The sequence below is a fragment of the Hypomesus nipponensis genome, chromosome 5 (genome assembly GCF_054491055.1).
Source record: "Hypomesus nipponensis isolate SF chromosome 5, ASM5449105v1, whole genome shotgun sequence".
In the NCBI taxonomy this organism is placed as follows: domain Eukaryota; kingdom Metazoa; phylum Chordata; class Actinopteri; order Osmeriformes; family Osmeridae; genus Hypomesus; species Hypomesus nipponensis.
Genome location: NC_140365.1, coordinates 9,255,001 through 9,272,273, shown reverse-complemented (window position 1 = coordinate 9,272,273; position 17,273 = coordinate 9,255,001). Strand labels below are relative to the sequence as shown.

At 54.5% G+C, this 17,273-nt stretch overlaps 1 protein-coding gene across 1 annotated transcript in view; it reads left to right on the top strand.

Annotated features, from left to right (window-relative positions):
- cux1a (cut-like homeobox 1a) overlaps positions 1-17,273 on the top strand; it is a 127,245-nt gene that overhangs the window by 93,747 nt on the left and 16,225 nt on the right. Inside the window, exons 10-21 of the mRNA XM_084697821.1 lie at positions 433-537; positions 1,035-1,223; positions 2,337-2,395; positions 3,759-3,807; positions 3,934-4,027; positions 6,818-7,597; positions 9,816-9,896; positions 12,039-12,140; positions 12,749-12,835; positions 13,267-13,760; positions 14,813-15,193; positions 15,622-15,781. Coding sequence (XP_084553947.1) covers positions 433-537; positions 1,035-1,223; positions 2,337-2,395; positions 3,759-3,807; positions 3,934-4,027; positions 6,818-7,597; positions 9,816-9,896; positions 12,039-12,140; positions 12,749-12,835; positions 13,267-13,760; positions 14,813-15,193; positions 15,622-15,781 — 2,581 coding nt within the window. The remainder of the gene's footprint in view (positions 1-432; positions 538-1,034; positions 1,224-2,336; positions 2,396-3,758; positions 3,808-3,933; positions 4,028-6,817; positions 7,598-9,815; positions 9,897-12,038; positions 12,141-12,748; positions 12,836-13,266; positions 13,761-14,812; positions 15,194-15,621; positions 15,782-17,273) is intronic.

Genomic DNA, 17,273 nt, shown 5'->3' with positions numbered 1-17,273 from the left:
TCATTGCAGATGCGTGCGGTGATGGGCTCAGGCTTGCTGATAAGAATAATAATATAACCACCAAACAATTATTTACCATTAAATCACCCCCACTCTCATTACCTCAGCTTTCGGAATAATAAATAATGTTACATCTCCATAATTCCATAAAGATGAAAGGCCTCAGTTCCTCACATGTCTAAAGGTTGAATGTCTAAAACCTCTTTGCAACGTGAGTCACCAGGAAGCCCCCGCGAGTGTGTCTCTCCTCACTGGGCTTCCTCGAGACGACGCCTGATAAAATATGTTTACTCCTGTGTGTCCTAGCCTTCCTCTCGCTGGCAGCCTTAGATCTCTTAGATCTGGGGCCTGCGTCGGCCCCGCGTGGGTGGGTGCGTGCGTGCGTGCTTGCGTGTGACCTGACTCTCTCTCTCTCTCTTCCTCCCCGCGCAGAGGGCCGAGCAAGCCGAGAGGGAGGCGGAGGCGCTCCGGGAACAGCTGACGTCCGCCAACAAGTCACTGCAGCTGGCCACTCAGATCCAGAAGGCTCCTGACATGGTGGGCGCAGGCAGAGCTGGCTCCACAACACCACCAGACGCTCTCTGGTGTTAAAGTAGCCCCAACAAACGCCCCATCCCGTCACATGATCGATAGACAGTTCCAGGGAAAGGCTAAATGAATGGAGAAACAATCTATGTCCACACGAATGTGCCGCGCGATTCAGAAAAGCACTGAAATCGCTCCGTAGCATACGGTGTAGATGTTTGTCGCGGAGGCCCGGGTTGACCTAGATTTTGGAGGACGTCAAGAGGAGAAGACCCAAGTGGCTTGGATGCTCTTTGCATGATTTCCCTTTTTCTTAAATGTACCTGTAGATGTTCAATTTAACACGAAGCTATAACGCGGGAACACCTGTGGACGTTGCGCCGTTCCCCCAAATGGGCCCGTTTCAACGACGTGCGTCACAGTCATGCTTTTGTGCGCCCTTTGCCTGTGTTTTTATCCTAACGTGCTCGCCTGTCTTTGTGCCTCCCCCCCCCCCCCCCCACCCGAAGGAGCAGGCCCTGGAGGTGCTGTCTCGCTCCAGCCTGGAGGTAGAGCTGAACGCCAAGGAGCGCGAGGTGGGCCGCCTGGCGGAGGACGTCCAGAGGCTCCAGGCCAGCCTGGCCACCGTCCGCGAGAACTCGGCCTCCCAGATCAGCCTGCTGGAGCAGCAGCTCTGCACCAAGGAGTCCTCGGTCAAGGTTGGTACCAGGCGGACAGGCAGACAGGCCCCGGTCGATCCACCCGGTGGTGTTCCGTCTGGTGGGTCTGTCCCAACGGCCGGTCGCGACCACCGCATTAACCGCACGGAGACCCACGTGGTAGATGCCGTCGTTCCTGGACGAGTTTGTCGGTCCCTTCCCCTCACAGGGGCTCCAGCTTAGATGTAACTGGATGTCCCTGCTTGTGGACAGCCAGAAACGCCTTGTCGAGTTTCCGGGGGGGTTAATGTCAAACGACCGTCGTCGCGAGTTCCGTGAAGCCTGACGCATCGGCCCCAGAGCGCCAGTCAGGTGTTACTCCCTATGAACCCCCATCTCTTTGTTTTCACGTGGTCTAAATATTCATAGGAACAGAGCGGCGCTTAAACAGCAAACTTAGACTCGGAGCAACTTTAGCGTTTTGACAAGTCGGAACGTTCCGGAGCCCTGACTCATGTGCAGCTCCGAAGCTGGCTCCCGCTCGCTCCGTTAACGTCAGCGACTTACACCAAACTGCGGGGCACCTCTCACTTGGCCCAACATGTTTCGGGGTTTGAGTGGCGCTTCCTTGTATCCAGGGAGACGGAACAGAGATGTCATCGTGTTGTGAGTATCATTCAGGGAGACTGGGGATCCTCTCCGCTTCCTTGTTTGTCTCAACAAGTGTGGCTACATGCCAAATGTGTGTTTGCACATCGCGTAGGAGCGGAGCTGAGGGGGGGGTGGTAAAAGCAGTCTTTCTGTAGGCACTCTTCCTGCGTGTTAGACTTCATATTATATATATATATGTATATTTTACAGGACAGAACATTTCCCTACGGTAATTGTCTGGGTGTCTTCAACAGCCCCCTCTCTTTAAGAGTGGGCTTGCGGTTACAATGGGCTTCCTCCTGTGGCAAGATCCCCTTTTACACTGTGGCTCTCCTCGCTCTAGTGTCCTTGGCTCCCCGTACGACAGCCTGGCAGAGTCACCTGAGTGTACTGCGTCCTTGGGAACTGAGAACACTCGAGTATACACTTACTTATTGCTGCAATCCTCGAGTGTGGGTTCCCAAGGGTATACCTGCTTAGCGAGTAGTAACTAAGTGCGCCTGTTTTTCTTCCCCCGCACAGCAACTGGAGGAGAAACTCCAGAAGCAGGCAGACTACGAAGACGTCAAGAAAGAGCTCAGGTAATTGACTTTCCTCCCTCCCTCCCTCCGTCTGGCTTCCACCAACCGCCCCCCCCCCCCCCCCCCCCCTCCGCCACAGGCGTCAGATCAATTAACTTGACAAAATTAACCAGGACAGATTCCATTGCTCCCTTCCAGCCTCAACTTGTGATGCCACAGTGCGTGAGTAAGGGATGACCCAGGCTACAGTCTGGTCTTTACAGATTCACCCTAATGCCATTTGGACACCCTGCCAACCCACCCTCAAGACTATCATTAACCTTTAGATGAAGTCCCAGAGCAGGAGCATGCTGAGCTGTCCTCTCATTGGCTACGCGCCGTTTTCCCGCCAATCACAAGCAGTGGGTTTTATTGGCCTTTCGGGCCCCTAGCAATTAGCCCAGGCCTTAGCTACTCTGACCGGGAGTATCCAGAGTGGAGGCAAAACATAGATGTGGTGTATCGTCAACTAACAGGGCATTTTTCCGAATGCTGTATTCAATGTAAGTGTTTTTTGTTGTTGTTGTTCATGCTACTTTTAAAGATTTGAGATGCACGATGCACTGCACGACACGAACAGACGTTAGATGACTACAGAAGATGATTCATGTAATGGGGGATTGTAATCTCTTGTCATAAACGACTCATTTAAATGTTGATGAGCTCTATTGTTCTAGATCAGGAGACGGGCTCTGGCAATTGCTTTTTTTCTGATTGTTGAAAGATCCGAACTTTGTCTTCTGTCTTCTGATTTAACGACTGCAAACGGAGTAGCTTCAGTACTCCGGTATAGTGCTGCGACTTATCTCAGTCCAAGTCCGTAACGAGGAGGCTAACTTAGTTAAGATTGGCCGATAAGATAACAAGGAGGTATTGCCCGTGTTTAGGGACTAGTAGTCTTTCCGTTTGAATCGAACAAATTCCACTGGTCACCAACGCAGGCCGACTGGACATTAATTTGGTGTCCGCATTTTCGTGTAATATTCCCAGTCGCATGCGATCAGGAGAAATCTGTGATTTGTATTGAAAGCCTCATTTCTGAAAGGGAAGCGTTCTAGCCCAATTAGTCAACGTTTATCCTTTACAGATAATATCATAAGGAATCCAATCGGCACCTCTGCGAATATCAGATCAGCCATTCTAATTAGGGCAAGCATGATTGGGTTGAAAGATTTCATTGAGTTATCAGATTGTGACGGACAGAGTGGAGCGAAGGCCGTGCGTTGAGGAATCTCTCAGTGGCTCTCGTGACGTTGCTTGGCTCGTGCCTCAGCCTTGTTTCGAAGGTCTTTGAGCACCTGGAAGTGACTGCCCTACGAGTCCTATGTCGCCCGGGACTTTTAAGCATGAATGAAGCCCGTAACACGTCTCGTTTTATTCGCAGTGTCCTCAAGTCCATGGAGTTTCGCTCAACAAACTGCTCCTCAGCGCAGGTATTGGGTTTTTTTCTTTCTGGATTTAGAAGCAGTGATGACTTTGCGCTGCTCGTTTGGAAGTCGTTGTGGAGCTACTACTACTATTCACCTTGTGTTTATTCTTTGCCCCTCCCCCCCCCCCAGGACACAAAGCCCCTGGATCTGTTGCTGTTGGAAAAGACTCGGAGCCTGAAATCTGAGAGTCCCTCTCTACGCCTGGCTAACAGTGAGCTGAGTGGTGAGTCCACCTGGTTCCCACGCGCGCCCTTCCATACTGTAAGCGGGCAGGAGAGGCTTTGTGAGAGGAAGTGACACGGTGCACTGTACGCCGTTTAGAAACGTACACCTGCCAGAGCTTGGCTCGAGGGTGGATCGTCGCGTCAAATCTCCTTGGAAACTAGGCGGTTACAGTTGGCGGAGTTCTGAGGGGTGCACCTCGGCAGTGCGCGTTTTATTTTTTATTTTTTCAAAGCCAACCGGAATGTTCTTTTGTCAAAGGGCTTCCCGGTAAAACGGCCTGTCACGGTCTGGCGACGTTGGCTGGAACCGAGCAGTGATAGGGTCGTTTCCTATGAAGGGGATCTAACGTTTAGGTTTAACTCATTGAGCGGCTTTCAGCCAGGCACAGAGCCTTCCATTGATCTGGAGAATCCTTATCTCCCCCTCCTGTCAGGACACGCCAGTCCTTTGAACCACACCGCAGCCTTACACGAAGACGCGCACACTCAATCCGAGTCACTTGACGCTTCATCTTTAAAAGGCTAGTGCGGAATCCTTAACTCTGTGGACGGCTGTTTGTTCGTCTGTGGCCAAAAGTGAGGACTGTGTCTAACCCGGAATAGTCTCAGTACAGTTTAGGAGAAAATCTTGCCGGTTTACGGTATCAATGTTTGATTTGTGAGCGCCAGGGTGATTCGAGCTCAGAAAGGCCAAGGAGTTCTTTTGTTCATGCAAAAGAATGTGCGTACATCTGTCGGTTGCCTTGAGGGGTTATAGACAGGAAGTCCAGTAGTCAAACAGGAAACTGCGCCAGCTATCTCGGGGCCAACAGAAGAAGGGTCTGTTAGACTGAAAGGAAATAAAGTTATCTCTCCAGAGAATGACTCTTTTACAAATATAGGCCCACTCCGAAAAAAAAGGCACAGACTATTTCCATTGGCACATGCCCACGTTTGACAGAAGGGGAAAAGAAAAAAAAGGGATATGTCTGGCTCCTAATGTATAATGGAACGGAATTACACGGTTCAATACAGACAGTCGACTCACACCATTAAGACTGAAGTACTGCTCAGCACTGCTCATCTTCCCCCCTCTTTCATCTCATGCAGAGAATTGGGCCCTTTAAAAAAAATTGGGATCTTTTAGAGGTAGCGGTGTCTGTGAAGATACGTCTGTCTCTTAGAGGCGGCTGTCTCTGGGCAGAAGTGTCTCGTCTGAAGGGGGCACCTCCTCGGGTTAAAGGTACGGAAACCTTACGGCGAGAGCGATGGCTTTGCAGACACCGACATGAATTCTTCCATTTCTTCCCCCCCCCCCATGTGAAGTGTGTTACTTATCATTTAAGAGCAGGAGTAAGAAAAGTCACTGACGTTACCTCAGGGCCCTCATTGAACTTCTCTAAATATAATTTTATTTGATCCCCAAACTCCACAGAATGACCTCTTCTGAAACATTAGCCAACCACGCCACCGGCTGGCGAGGCTACACAAACAGGTAGCGACGACCAGACATGGTCCAAGGCTACATCTCATCTCTGCCAGTTAAGGTCAGCTCGTTCTCCACCCGAGGCGCTTTCGGCTCCACACTATCCACGCCGACTGATGGTGGTTGATGATGTCAGGCAGAAGTAGGAGGATGGGGGGGTAGGGGAGGGAGGGAGGGGGTGGCTGTATGGTGTGCCGTTGCCCTTCGTGGGCGAGGGGGCCGGGGGGAGGGGTCCAGGCAAGGAGGTCAGTGGCTGGAGGAGACGGGAGTGATCCAGTATGCTAATGAAGACCTCCACCTCCCAGCGTGCCCTTTACCACTCAGCGCACTTGGACTTTTCCGGAAATGTCATCCCAATTGGCTTCGGGTCCCACCCACACACACACCTCGCTCTCAGGAGAACGAGGAGTTTTTTCGTTTGTGGTTTTGTAATGGGACCCCTCGTTGTCGTCTGGCATCATCTTCGTGTGACTTCCTCTTCACAACCCCGGGCCCCGTTTGGCTGCAGGTCACACAAGCACCCCTGTCTCATTCATATTCCATGTCTGAATAATGGAAATCGTGCCGCCGATCAGACGATGTTTTATGATAATAACATGACGTCATCTGCGTTATTACAGCCTCTTACAAACAGCTTGTCGAGCCCTTAGATGGTAGCGCACGGCTGAAAAGATGGTCATAGTTTGAACAAATCCACAGTATAATGACAGCTCCCAGGGCAGGAGTGGGCTGTGGCATTGCTTTGTAACTGAAATGATGGGAATCCCCGAGCGTCTTTGAGTTGGCGGTGGCCTGCAGCTGTCTGGGGAATGGTACAGGGAAAGGATGATCGGCAGCCCAGGCACACTGTCGTACAGAGCAGGTGAGCATGGCACGTCTTCCCCCCCCCGTGACCAGCTCCCTCCACAGGCCTGGGAGGCTCTTATCTTCACCATGGATGAACGTCAGTCCATACCCTGAAGCCATACACATACAATGCAAGACTGTAGGCGTATGCCCCCAAACCCCACACACACACACAGATTTTTTTTCTTCTTCATTTTTGCACGACAAAAAAGACCCATCCAGCTCATTCTAGCTCATTCTAACTCCTCCTCCTCCTCGGAGGCCTGTAATTGGATCACAAGGAGTGTATGAATCTCTTTGTGCCTTAACGTCGCTGACTTCAATCATATCAAGCTGAAGTTCCTCTTGAGCACTTGAGTGCTGCCGTGTCGAGGTATCGTTTGTTTCCGCCTGTTTCCTGCTGATGGTATGTCTCGCTGTTGGTCTGTTGTCAACATTCTGATGACCCTCGGTCTGTGTCGTGTGTCTCGATCGGCAGGTGGGACCGGTCGAAAGGTCAAAGAGTCGTCGGAGGGTCAACAGCGTCTTCCCGCCACGTCGATGGCCACCAACCTGCAGGGCTCCCCCCCCCCTCCCTCGTCCCTCCACCTGCGGACGGGCGCCGCCGCCGCCGCGGACCCGGCCCCCGGCGCCGGCGCCGCCAACGGCACCCACCACTTCTCGCCCACGGGGGGCGGCCAGGACTTCTTCGGCTCGTCCTCGCTGGCGTCGGCGGCGGGCGCCGCGTTCCCCCTGGCGGGCAAGGTGGCGCTCAACTCCCTGCTCCAGCGCCAGCTCATGCAGACCTTCTACTCCAAGGCGCTCCAGGACTCCGTCTCCGGCACGGGCCCCACCCTGCTCTTCTCCCCCGCCCACTACCCCGCCCCCAGCTCCCTGTCGTCCAGCCCCCTGCCCCCGCACCAGCCCCTGCAGCCCCAGGGCCAGCACCCGTCGGCGGGGAGCCCCGACGTCAACGGCCTGGCTCCGTCGCCCAGCCAATCGGAGGGGGCCGGGAGCGCGTCGGAGGGCGAGGACATGGACACGGCGGAGATCGCCCGGCAGGTGAAGGAGCAGCTGATCAAGCACAACATCGGCCAGCGGATCTTCGGCCACTACGTCCTGGGGCTGTCCCAGGGGTCGGTCAGCGAGATCCTGGCTCGGCCCAAGCCCTGGAGCAAGCTGACCATCCGGGGGAAGGAGCCCTTCCACAAGATGAGGCAGTTCCTGTCGGACGAGCAGAACATTCTGGCCCTCCGCAGCATCCAGGGGAGGCAGAGAGGTGAGGCCGGAGAGGAGGGGGGATGGGGGGAGGGGGGGGGGGGCGGGGGGCGGGAGCGTTTTAGCTGCAGCGTTAGCGCCTGCTGGGAACTGAAAACACTCTCACGTGCCCTTAGTAGTTTCCCGTTCCTTCGCCGTCGAAAGCCGCGTAGAAAGCGGTGGGGGAACACCAAACGAAATGGCGGCAAAATCCGCCAACCCCTTTAAGCGTTTCGGCTTGACGTAATGCGCATCCCGATCACTTTGATGGGCCCGTTCCGTTCAGCGGCCGGTCGCCCTTAGCTCAGCCCTGCCTCCACAGCCCCCCTGCCTTCACCTTGATGAATGTACCGCGATCCTCATCGCTTGTTCCCCAGTCATGTCTCCTGCCAAAAACCTCCAGACGAACCCCGGCGACGCCCCTCCCCCCCCCCCGTCCCCCACTGTCGTTATCACCTCCCGTCTGTCGTCGTAGCAACCAGCCCAAGAATGTGTTTTTTGTTGTTGTTTTTTTTGAAAGGAGAGGACATTTAGCAGCTAGTCTATCAAAATGTCATCTTTGCCTACGCCACTCAGACTCTCAGCACTTAGCGCCGTCGGGCCCCACCTGCCTTTTGTTATTGATTTTGTAACAGTCCTAAATGGCACGGTGCCATTTTTGCCAGGGGAATGTGGCTAGTGTTGTGAGGTTAGAGAGCAGAAGGCAGACTGATCCCTGTCAGATTGCCCCCGTAGAGATTCTTACCCGATCTGTCTGAATGAGTGCATCAGCGCTAGTCAATAACAAGCCTGTCTGGGCAGGTAGTGGATGGGAGTGTGTGATGGGTGGGTAGGCGACAGCATGCCGACTGGATCTCTTGGTTCTTGCTTCTGTGGAAGTCGACCACTTTTTGCGGTTCAAGGTTTTCTTGGAAGGTTAGGCTATGTCAGCACCTGCTTGAATGGTTCAGTGGGGGATATGGATAGTGTAAGCTACAGCATATTTGGTGTTAGAAGTGCACGTTGGCTCCTCCTTTTTCCTCTTCAAACTCATCTCACAATTGGACCCAACATGAGAGCTGTTAGGATTCCAGGAATCGGTTTTAACCAGTCCATTTACTCTGTCCTACCTATGTTTTCTCTCTCTCACGCACACACATACTCTTGTCGGTTTTATTCATCTGATTTACTTTTGCATTAGCCTTTAGCCTCCCACACTCTCTTGCCCTCACTCTCTCTCTTTCTCTCTCTCTCTCTCTCTCTCTCTCTCTCTCTCTCGCTCTCGCTCTCGCTCTCGCTCTCCCTCTGTCTCCTCTCTCTCTCCCTCCCTCTGTCTCTGTCTCTCCCTCTCTCTCCCTCTCTCTCTCTCTCCCCGTCTCCCTCCCTCCCCCTCTCTCTCTCTCTTTCTCTCTGTTTCCGCGGGGATCAAAGGAAAAGTGTTGTGCTTGGAGAGTGTCAGTGTGCACCTGGCCTCTCCAGGCCCGACGGAAAGTGAGCCAGGCGTGCGGTCGGGCACCAGGTCCCCCATCCAGTGGCTCCTCGTTCCGCACCACGGGCCGGCCTGGCAGCCGGAGCAGGCCTGCTATGGAGGCCTGCGCTCGGGGCGAACGTGTACGGTAGTTCCTCTCCGTGTTAAAGCAGAGCCGGGAACCAGAAGAACACCCTTTTTTTTTCCTCTCTCGCTTATTTGGAAACCCTTCAAGGAGCTGGGTCTGACAGGCAGCCTCGAATCTGTCCGCCGAAGGCAGAAGTTTCGAAGCACGTTAAATAGAACAAAGTCGTATCTTTAATTGTATTTTTGGGGGGTCGTTGTTCGATGTGTTACAGTTGTGCTCTGATCGCTAATACTCTCAATGACCAGAACCACAACTAAGTGGCCTGGCATGCCCAATCGCCTATCAATGTCTCCTCTGGAACATGTAGGAGGTTTGATCTGTGGTTGAAATGGTGGAACATGTGGATCGACTTAAGTGTTGCCCATGGGTGGTTTGAGTCAAGTCTACAGAGTCCTTTAGCATACGTGAACAAGGCATAAAAACAAAAAGTATTGCCCTTCCCAAACATTAAGACCTATCCGTCTAATCCCACTGTCCAAGCGAAGGGACCTCAGCATGGTTAACCTACCCAAACCAGTGCAGAGGTTTGCTCAGATGACCACTTGGAACTTAGTGACGCCTCGGTCAAAGAGGTCGTCAACAGACACTTAAGCCCAGGGATCTCTGACACTTACTTCATTTCTGTCGCCGCTTGTTTTCCAACAGAGAACCCAGGCCAGAACCTGAACAGAGTGTTTCAGGAGGTTCCGAAGCGAAGAACCGGCTCCGAAGGCTCCTCGAGGCCAGGTCTGTTCTTTGCCTTCCCTATCGTGGTTGGTTTAGTGTTGGGTGGTTTTCTTTAGGTTCGGCTTTTTCTGTTGTCCCAAATTTGTTGTTGTCTTAAAGTCTCACATCCACTTTTCTGGCCTGGAGTCTTGTTGAAAACAAATAGGTAGACAGATATTATACATACATAAATATATATATATATATGCCGAGGAATGAGGTCACCATAGGTCTTACTATCGTAATGTATGTTTGGGGAACATACAGGGGGCGGGTGTGGCAGTCAATAGACATACTGTAGGGCGGGTACCTCCTTACAAAAAAAACTGCCTCAAACCAGTCCAAACCAGCCCACGCAATCACTCTCCCAGTCTGACATCAGGGAGAAACCTCACATGTATAATTTAGCCTCTAAAAAGCTTCTTTATACGATCTAGTATATACTTTTCCTAAACCCATGCAGTGTTTCATTCGCAGTGAAAATGACCAGGGTGTGGTTGGTACATGCTGTTTGGCACTTTGGTAGGCCGCATACACGAACATTTTCGACACAGTTTTTAATAGGTGGTGGTGGCCTCCCAAAAAAAGTTCTTAGAAAAACATAGTTAAGTTTTGTCCCTGTTGAGCCAGCAGCTGGGAACAAACACCAGTGTGTGTGTGGGGACATGGGGGGCTGGGGCTGGGGAGAGAGTGCACATGGTCGCATGAGTCTGTCATAAAGTCACCATCACCCTAGAACCTGATGGTGTTGCTGGTGGCAACTCGATGCATCCTCCACACCCTCTGGCTCCCCCTCTGGGACTCCCATCCGCCCTTTGCCCTCTCCTTCACCAGGGTCACCCCCTTTCAGCGCCGAATTACTTCCAGTTCACTCTCATGTTCCCAGCTGCTCCCCCCCACCCCCTCCGCCACCCACCATCCTTGCACACGAGAAAGAGACAGCGTTGACCTTGCCCAATTACTCTGGCCGCTCACTCGGTACAAATGGGAGCGGGGCGAGGGGCACTGGCCAGCCAGGGGACGGGAGCCTCTCTCTCCGCTCCCTCATGTTTAACTCCAAACACCAATTAGCTTCTCCTCATCTGAGGCCCTTCCAAAACACTGGGTCTTGCGTTTCTTATGGAGCCCTTCCAAAACAATCGAGTCTGGTTCCCGTTGTGTGCAGAGAGAGGGAGAGGAGAGACACACAGAGACAGATAGACGAGGAAGAGAGAGAGAGAGAGAGATAGGGAGGGGGAGAGGGAGAGAGACAGATAGATGAGGAGAGAGAGAGAGAGATACACACAGAGACAGATAGACGAGGAAGAGAGAGAGAGAGAGAGAGATAGGGAGGGGGAGAGGGAGAGAGACAGATAGATGAGGAGAGAGAGAGAGAGATACACACAGAGACAGATAGACGAGGAAGAGAGAGAGAGAGAGAGAGAGAGATAGGGAGGGGGAGAGGGAGAGAGACAGATAGATGAGGAGAGAGAGAGAGATACACACAGAGACAGATAGATGAGGAGGACAGAGAGAGAGAGAGAGAGAGAGAGAGAGAGAGAGAGAGAGAGAGAGAGAGAGAGAGAGAGAGAGAGAGAGAGAGAGAGAGAGAGAGAGCCAGGCTCTCGTTCTCCCTTCATGAGGAACATGTGTGGCCGTGGCCTCTTGTGTTAACAGGATTGAGCCGTGTAGCAAATGGGACCCCAGGGGAGGGCGGTCGGCCGCGGGCCGGCGGTGTGTGCCAGCGAGGTTGGGGGCGGGGGGGGGGGGGGGGGGTTGGTAGTTGTCATGTCAGAACTCACTGAAAGGAAAGGCCTGCGAACACGTCACGTCGCCTCCCCTGTGCCCCCGGCAGTGTGGTATCCGTAGCGACGCAGCGCACTGTTTCCTAGCGCCCCTCATGCCTGTGGGGAAACGTAACTGTGCTGTCCTCAGCTAGCGCGCCGCGCACTTGTTCCCGGTAGGACCCGTCCCAAAGACTGCACCGTTGCTGGCGCGCGTCCCGCGACAAGGCAGGTGCACCCGCCCAATGACGTTGTCCACGCGTCGTAGCTGTAGTCGGACACCATCGTGCCACCGCCCTAAACCAGCTCAGCCCGGGACCTCCTATTGGGTACAGCCTGTCCATTTGACTGAGCCTTTGACCTGTCGTTTCCCTCCTCCCCCCCCCCTCCCCTCCCCCAGGGAACATCACCACGCGGATCCGGACCCCCGAGAGCGGCTCGGACGAGGCCATCAAGTCCATCCTGGAGCAGGCCAAGAGGGAGCTGCAGGTGCAGAAGGCTGGTGAGTGGAGCAAATCTCTTTCCCTCTTTCCGAACCGGCACGACTCGGTCCCGATCCGAGGTGAGCTCGCACAAGGGCGCCACTCAATCGGCATGTCGAATTGAAACCAGCCGACAGGCGCCCGTAGCGCATCCCATTGAATTCGCTGCAGTTCCCTACCCGTCGTGATTGGATGGTTCATTGCGCGCAGCCTTTCCCCAGACCCCACTGCTCGCCCATATATGGAAAGGTGCTCCCAAGTTCAAGGAGATCTATGCCTTTCCCAGCGCTCTGTCACGCGGAGCTGGATCTCGCTCGCGCTGCCCCTTCCAAAGCCCATAAAGGGGATTTCATAGGAATCCGGGCCTTTGGTTTTTTTCGACATGGTTCCTAAACGGGAGATATACACACGTGACTTTGTGACCGAAAGCCGCCCCCAAAACGTTAAGTGTATCAAAGGCTTCAGACAGGAAATCACAGCCTTGTTTAGATATATATATATATATATACATATATATATATACACATGTATTCATTTCAAAGATACAATGGGGCCCCAGGAGCCTCTGTCAGAATGTGTTAGAGCTTTAACCCTAACCACCCTCTCAACGCCGTCCCACCCACTGCAGATGGTGTGGAGGAGCGACAGCGACGAACAGGTTACCCAAGAAGCATGGGCAACTATTTCGCAAAATATGCACAAAGTCTCAATTTTGGTGAGGATACGTTACAGTATGATCTTATGATGTATAACTGACACTCTGTGGTACCCCACAAACAATGAGACACAATACAAATCACAGATGGATCTTTTTTTTTTGGGGGGGGGGGGGGGGCAGTTTATTTAAGCTTTTTAAGCAAGTCGTAAGCTTTTCCGTCTCCATAGAAATCTAACCTCTTTTTTTTTTTAAGCTGGTTTTGTTGACACAGTGGGGGAGGGGGGGAGGTCTTTCCGATCCAGTTTTGACCACCCAGGGTACACTAGAACACATCAGAGCCGGGTATCCCTTTCTGTTCTTAAGGATGCGCCCGACACCTTGTCGGACACCTCCTCTCCCGCCCAGATTTGTGTCCGGCAGCACTGTCGGAAGGTGCTCGGGTCCCGACCCAGCCGAGTCTGATCCGCCCTTCCCCCTCTCTCCCACAGTCGACTCCTCCCAGCCCCCCCCCTCGTCCAGCGGGGCTGGCTCCATCGGCGGTGGGGGCTCCAGCTCGGACGAGACCATCCGCTCCATCCTGGAGCAGGCCCGCCGGGAGATGGAGGCCCAGCAGGCAGCCCTGGAGCCCATCCTCAAGGCCTCCTCCATGGGCCCCTCCGACCTGGCCCTGCTGTCCCCCAAGCTGCTGGGCGCCCCCGGCCTGCCCCCCTCCTACTCCCCCCTGGCCCTGTCCCTCAAGAAGCCCTCTGTCCCGCCTTCCTCTTCGCCTTCCTCCCTCCTGGACTTCCATTCGGCCATGGTGAAGAAGGAGGGCGCAGAGGTGGCGGTGGGCGACGGCGGGGGAGGGATGCTACTGGACAGCGGGACCAAGCAGGGGCGGGGCTCCTGGAGGGACCAATGGTGGAGCAGCATGCACCCGAGCGGGCGGGGCGTGTCGGCGAGCGGGAACGATGACGTGCGGAGTCAGGAGGACAGCAAGGAGGTGAGGAACAGGAAGTACACGTGACAGCTTCCTGTGTCAGTTGCTCCTAGCTGAGGGTCCTTTCATTCCTAGCTTATGTCTGAACCTGTTTCGGAGCACTCTCTAACATGACCTTAATTATCCTTGAATATCACTGTAGTCACATCACTCCGAAATGCATGCCTTTATTAACTCCATTTAGGATAGAATGTGTGCATGCTTTTGCCTGTTTGTGACTTAGCTCGTGTTGTCGCCAACTTCGCTCGAAAACTACTGAGATTTGTAACCCAATATTGCCTCAGACGTCCCAACCCTTTGTTGACGGCATTCGCCTGCACCACCTCGTGCGGAGGCTTGTTGGGACTCATTAGCGCGGTGAATACATTTGTAAGGTGATACATGAAGGTGCTCTTGTTATAGACGACACCAAACAGAAGAGCCATTGTCAGCTTTGGCTGGTAACATGCAGCTGCTCTTACGACAACCAGAACGTTCTATGGGGGGGGGGGGGGGGGGCTGTCTGTGTCCCTTGTTAGCGTGTGTTGCGTTTGGTTCAGAATGTGTCGAGAGTGTGTGAGGTCCGCGGCGACACCGAAGCGGGTTTGGCAGCAGCGCAGACAGTCTGCCGCGTGTGGCCGTCAGATATGGCAGACGCTCCGGCTATCCGCTTTCTGAGGCAGGCCAGCTTCTCCAAAACGAGAGCTCGGCTTCTCCACAGCATTGAATTCATCTCCCCAACCATCCCCCCCCCCCCCCTGCTGTTTTTTTTCCTTCTTCAGCCACTCCTCAATCACCTGCTCTGGACTCTTAAGAGCAGGGACAGATTAGCTACCACACCCCTCTTTGCCCACCTCGCTGGACGTGAACTGAATACCGGCGTCCTCGTGACGACCGTTGGAGCAGATAGCCGATAACGTCTTCCTTCCACAGTGGCTGTAGCTCCTAGCCGTTAGCTTTCCCCCCTCCACAATACCGTTAGCATTTAGCGGTTAGCATTTAGCGGTTGGCCATCAGCGCCCACCTCCCCCCCCCCCGAACCCCACTCTGACTGTGCCTCTCTGTGTCTCCGCCAGAAGCCTCCCAGGCTGGCCGGCTCCTCCTCGGCTGCTGCCCCCTCCTCCTCCTCCCTGGACTACTGGAAGGACTGGCCGCGGGCCGAGTCCCCGTACTCACAGGCCGGCTCCGAGCCCTACGGCCCCAGCCGGGCCGACACCCCCCAGAGCAGCCCCTCGCCCCTGGGCTTGGTGTCCGGCCTCGGCCCCTTAGGACCGCTTTTGGCTCCAGGAGCCGGAGCCGCCGCCGCCGGGAAAACGGCCAAGCCGGTGGTGGCGCCGCTCACGCCCGAGCAGTACGAGTTCTACATGTACCAGGAAGTGGAGACGGCTGAGCTGACGCAGCAGGTCAAAGACAAGCTGGCCAAGAATGGCATCTGTCAGCGCATCTTCGGAGAGAAGGTGTGGAGGTTTTGCCCCCCCCCTCCCGCCCACGCCCCCCCCCCCCCCCCATCCCCTCCCCGCTCAGCCCCGCCCCATGTAGCTGCACTGTTGTGTGCTACCTAGGCAACTCGGTGCTACCCAGGCAACTCATGTGCTACCTAGGCAACTCGGGAACCATTGAAAGCATTGTTTGCAGATCTCAGTAGTTTTTCAGGAAGATGCCCAGTCGCTCTGTGTTTATGTTATGTTTAAGTACGTACGTGCGTGCGCGCGCATGTGTGTGATGTCCATGTGTATGCTGCAACAAGAACGTGAAATCCCTCTAATGTACTCACGTGCGGCACAATGGCTCACATGAGTACACTTTTCCAAATGTTGTTGTTTTCCATGAATTCAGTAAAACCTGGATTTACAAGTGTGTTTCTGTGTGTGTGTGTGTTGTCCAGGTGCTGGGCCTGTCCCAGGGCAGCGTGAGCGACATGCTGTCTCGGCCCAAGCCCTGGAGCAAGCTGACCCAGAAGGGCCGGGAGCCCTTCATCCGTATGCAGCTGTGGCTCAACGGAGAGCTGAGCCAGAACGTGCTGCCGTTACAGGGCCAGCCACAAGGTACACACGCACACACACACACCACACAGTCCTCCCCACCAACACACACACACACACCACACAGTCCTCCCCGCCGACACAGACGCACGAGCGCGCCACATACACACACAGCACGTAAGCACAGCGCGCACGCGCACACACTCCACACACACGTGCACTGCCGCCGCCACAAAGTGACATAGATACACATGCACCGCAGGCCAGACCATCGCACACCCACAGAGTCGAATGTAAAGTCATTAAATGTCGGACAGGACGCCAAACTGGGTGACTGCACGTCGCATTTCCTTTGCTGGAGCACGCAGTCTGTGGAGTCTGCATCATTAGAGGAACGGTTTCACCACAGCGAAGCATAGAATATGGACTGTGTGATGACTATGAATTGCGTGTGTGTTTATGAATGCCCACGTGATTGTCGGTCGGTGTGTGTGTGTGTGTGTGTGTGTGGTCACGGTGTTTGTCTGATTGATGGCCTCTGAGACCAGGGAGTGCCGCTGTCCTTGCCCACAGATTAAATTCTCCCGGGCCGCTGTCCTTGTATTGAAATGAAAATCTCCCCCAGTCTTACCGGGGTCTCGTCGCCGCTAACGGCATAAGCACCGCCGGAGCGCCATCGATCACCCGGAGGGGTGTGTGAACCTGTCCGTCAGGCCTCCCTCACGCTCATCCGTCTCCGTCCGCCCCCTGACCCACCCCACCCCCCCCACCACCGCCACCACACACAGATACTGTACACACACACACACACACACATTATTTCTCTCAACACACGTTTGACCGTGTGGTGCACAGGTGCACTGTACATTCATAAGGACCTCGGTTTCCCGTCCACTGTTGGCCGGCGGAGCATCATGTGACGCTCTCCTTCTCTGTGTTTGGCCGGAGGAGCATCATGTGATGCTCTCCTTCTCTGTGTTTGGCCGGAGGAGCATCATGTGACTCTCTCCTTCTCTGTGGTCTTATCTCGGGGATCAGCCTCCTCCGTAGACACGGACGTTTCACTTTATCGCTTCCACGCGACCTCAAAGTGGTTTCAATAACGACGGGTTTGTCATCGCGCGCGCCGCCACGTGCGGTGTCTTCGTCGCTATCGTCACAACCTCCCCTCCCCCACCACACACACACACGCAGCGTGCGTGTGTGCGTGCGCCCGTCCGGACGTAGCCAGGGGCGACCGCAGGCTGGCTAATTACGGCTGACTAATTAAAGCAGGGGGCGTCTGGGGAGGTGATGAGGGCTAAAGACAGCCGTCGCCTTGCCAGAGGGACAGCCAAGGACGCCATGGCGTTGCCCGCCCCGTGGTCGCGGACGTTATTGTCGCCGTCGCCGGTGTTGTCGGCGCTGTCGTTGCTAAGTTTCAGATGGAGAGCAACTCTGGGCGAATCACATTTTGTGGGCCCTCATTTGCGTTCCCCAACCCGGGGTGGATCCATTTAAATGGCGAGTGAGGCTGGTAAGTGGAGTTAATGAGTTCTGGAGAGAGAGAGTCGGC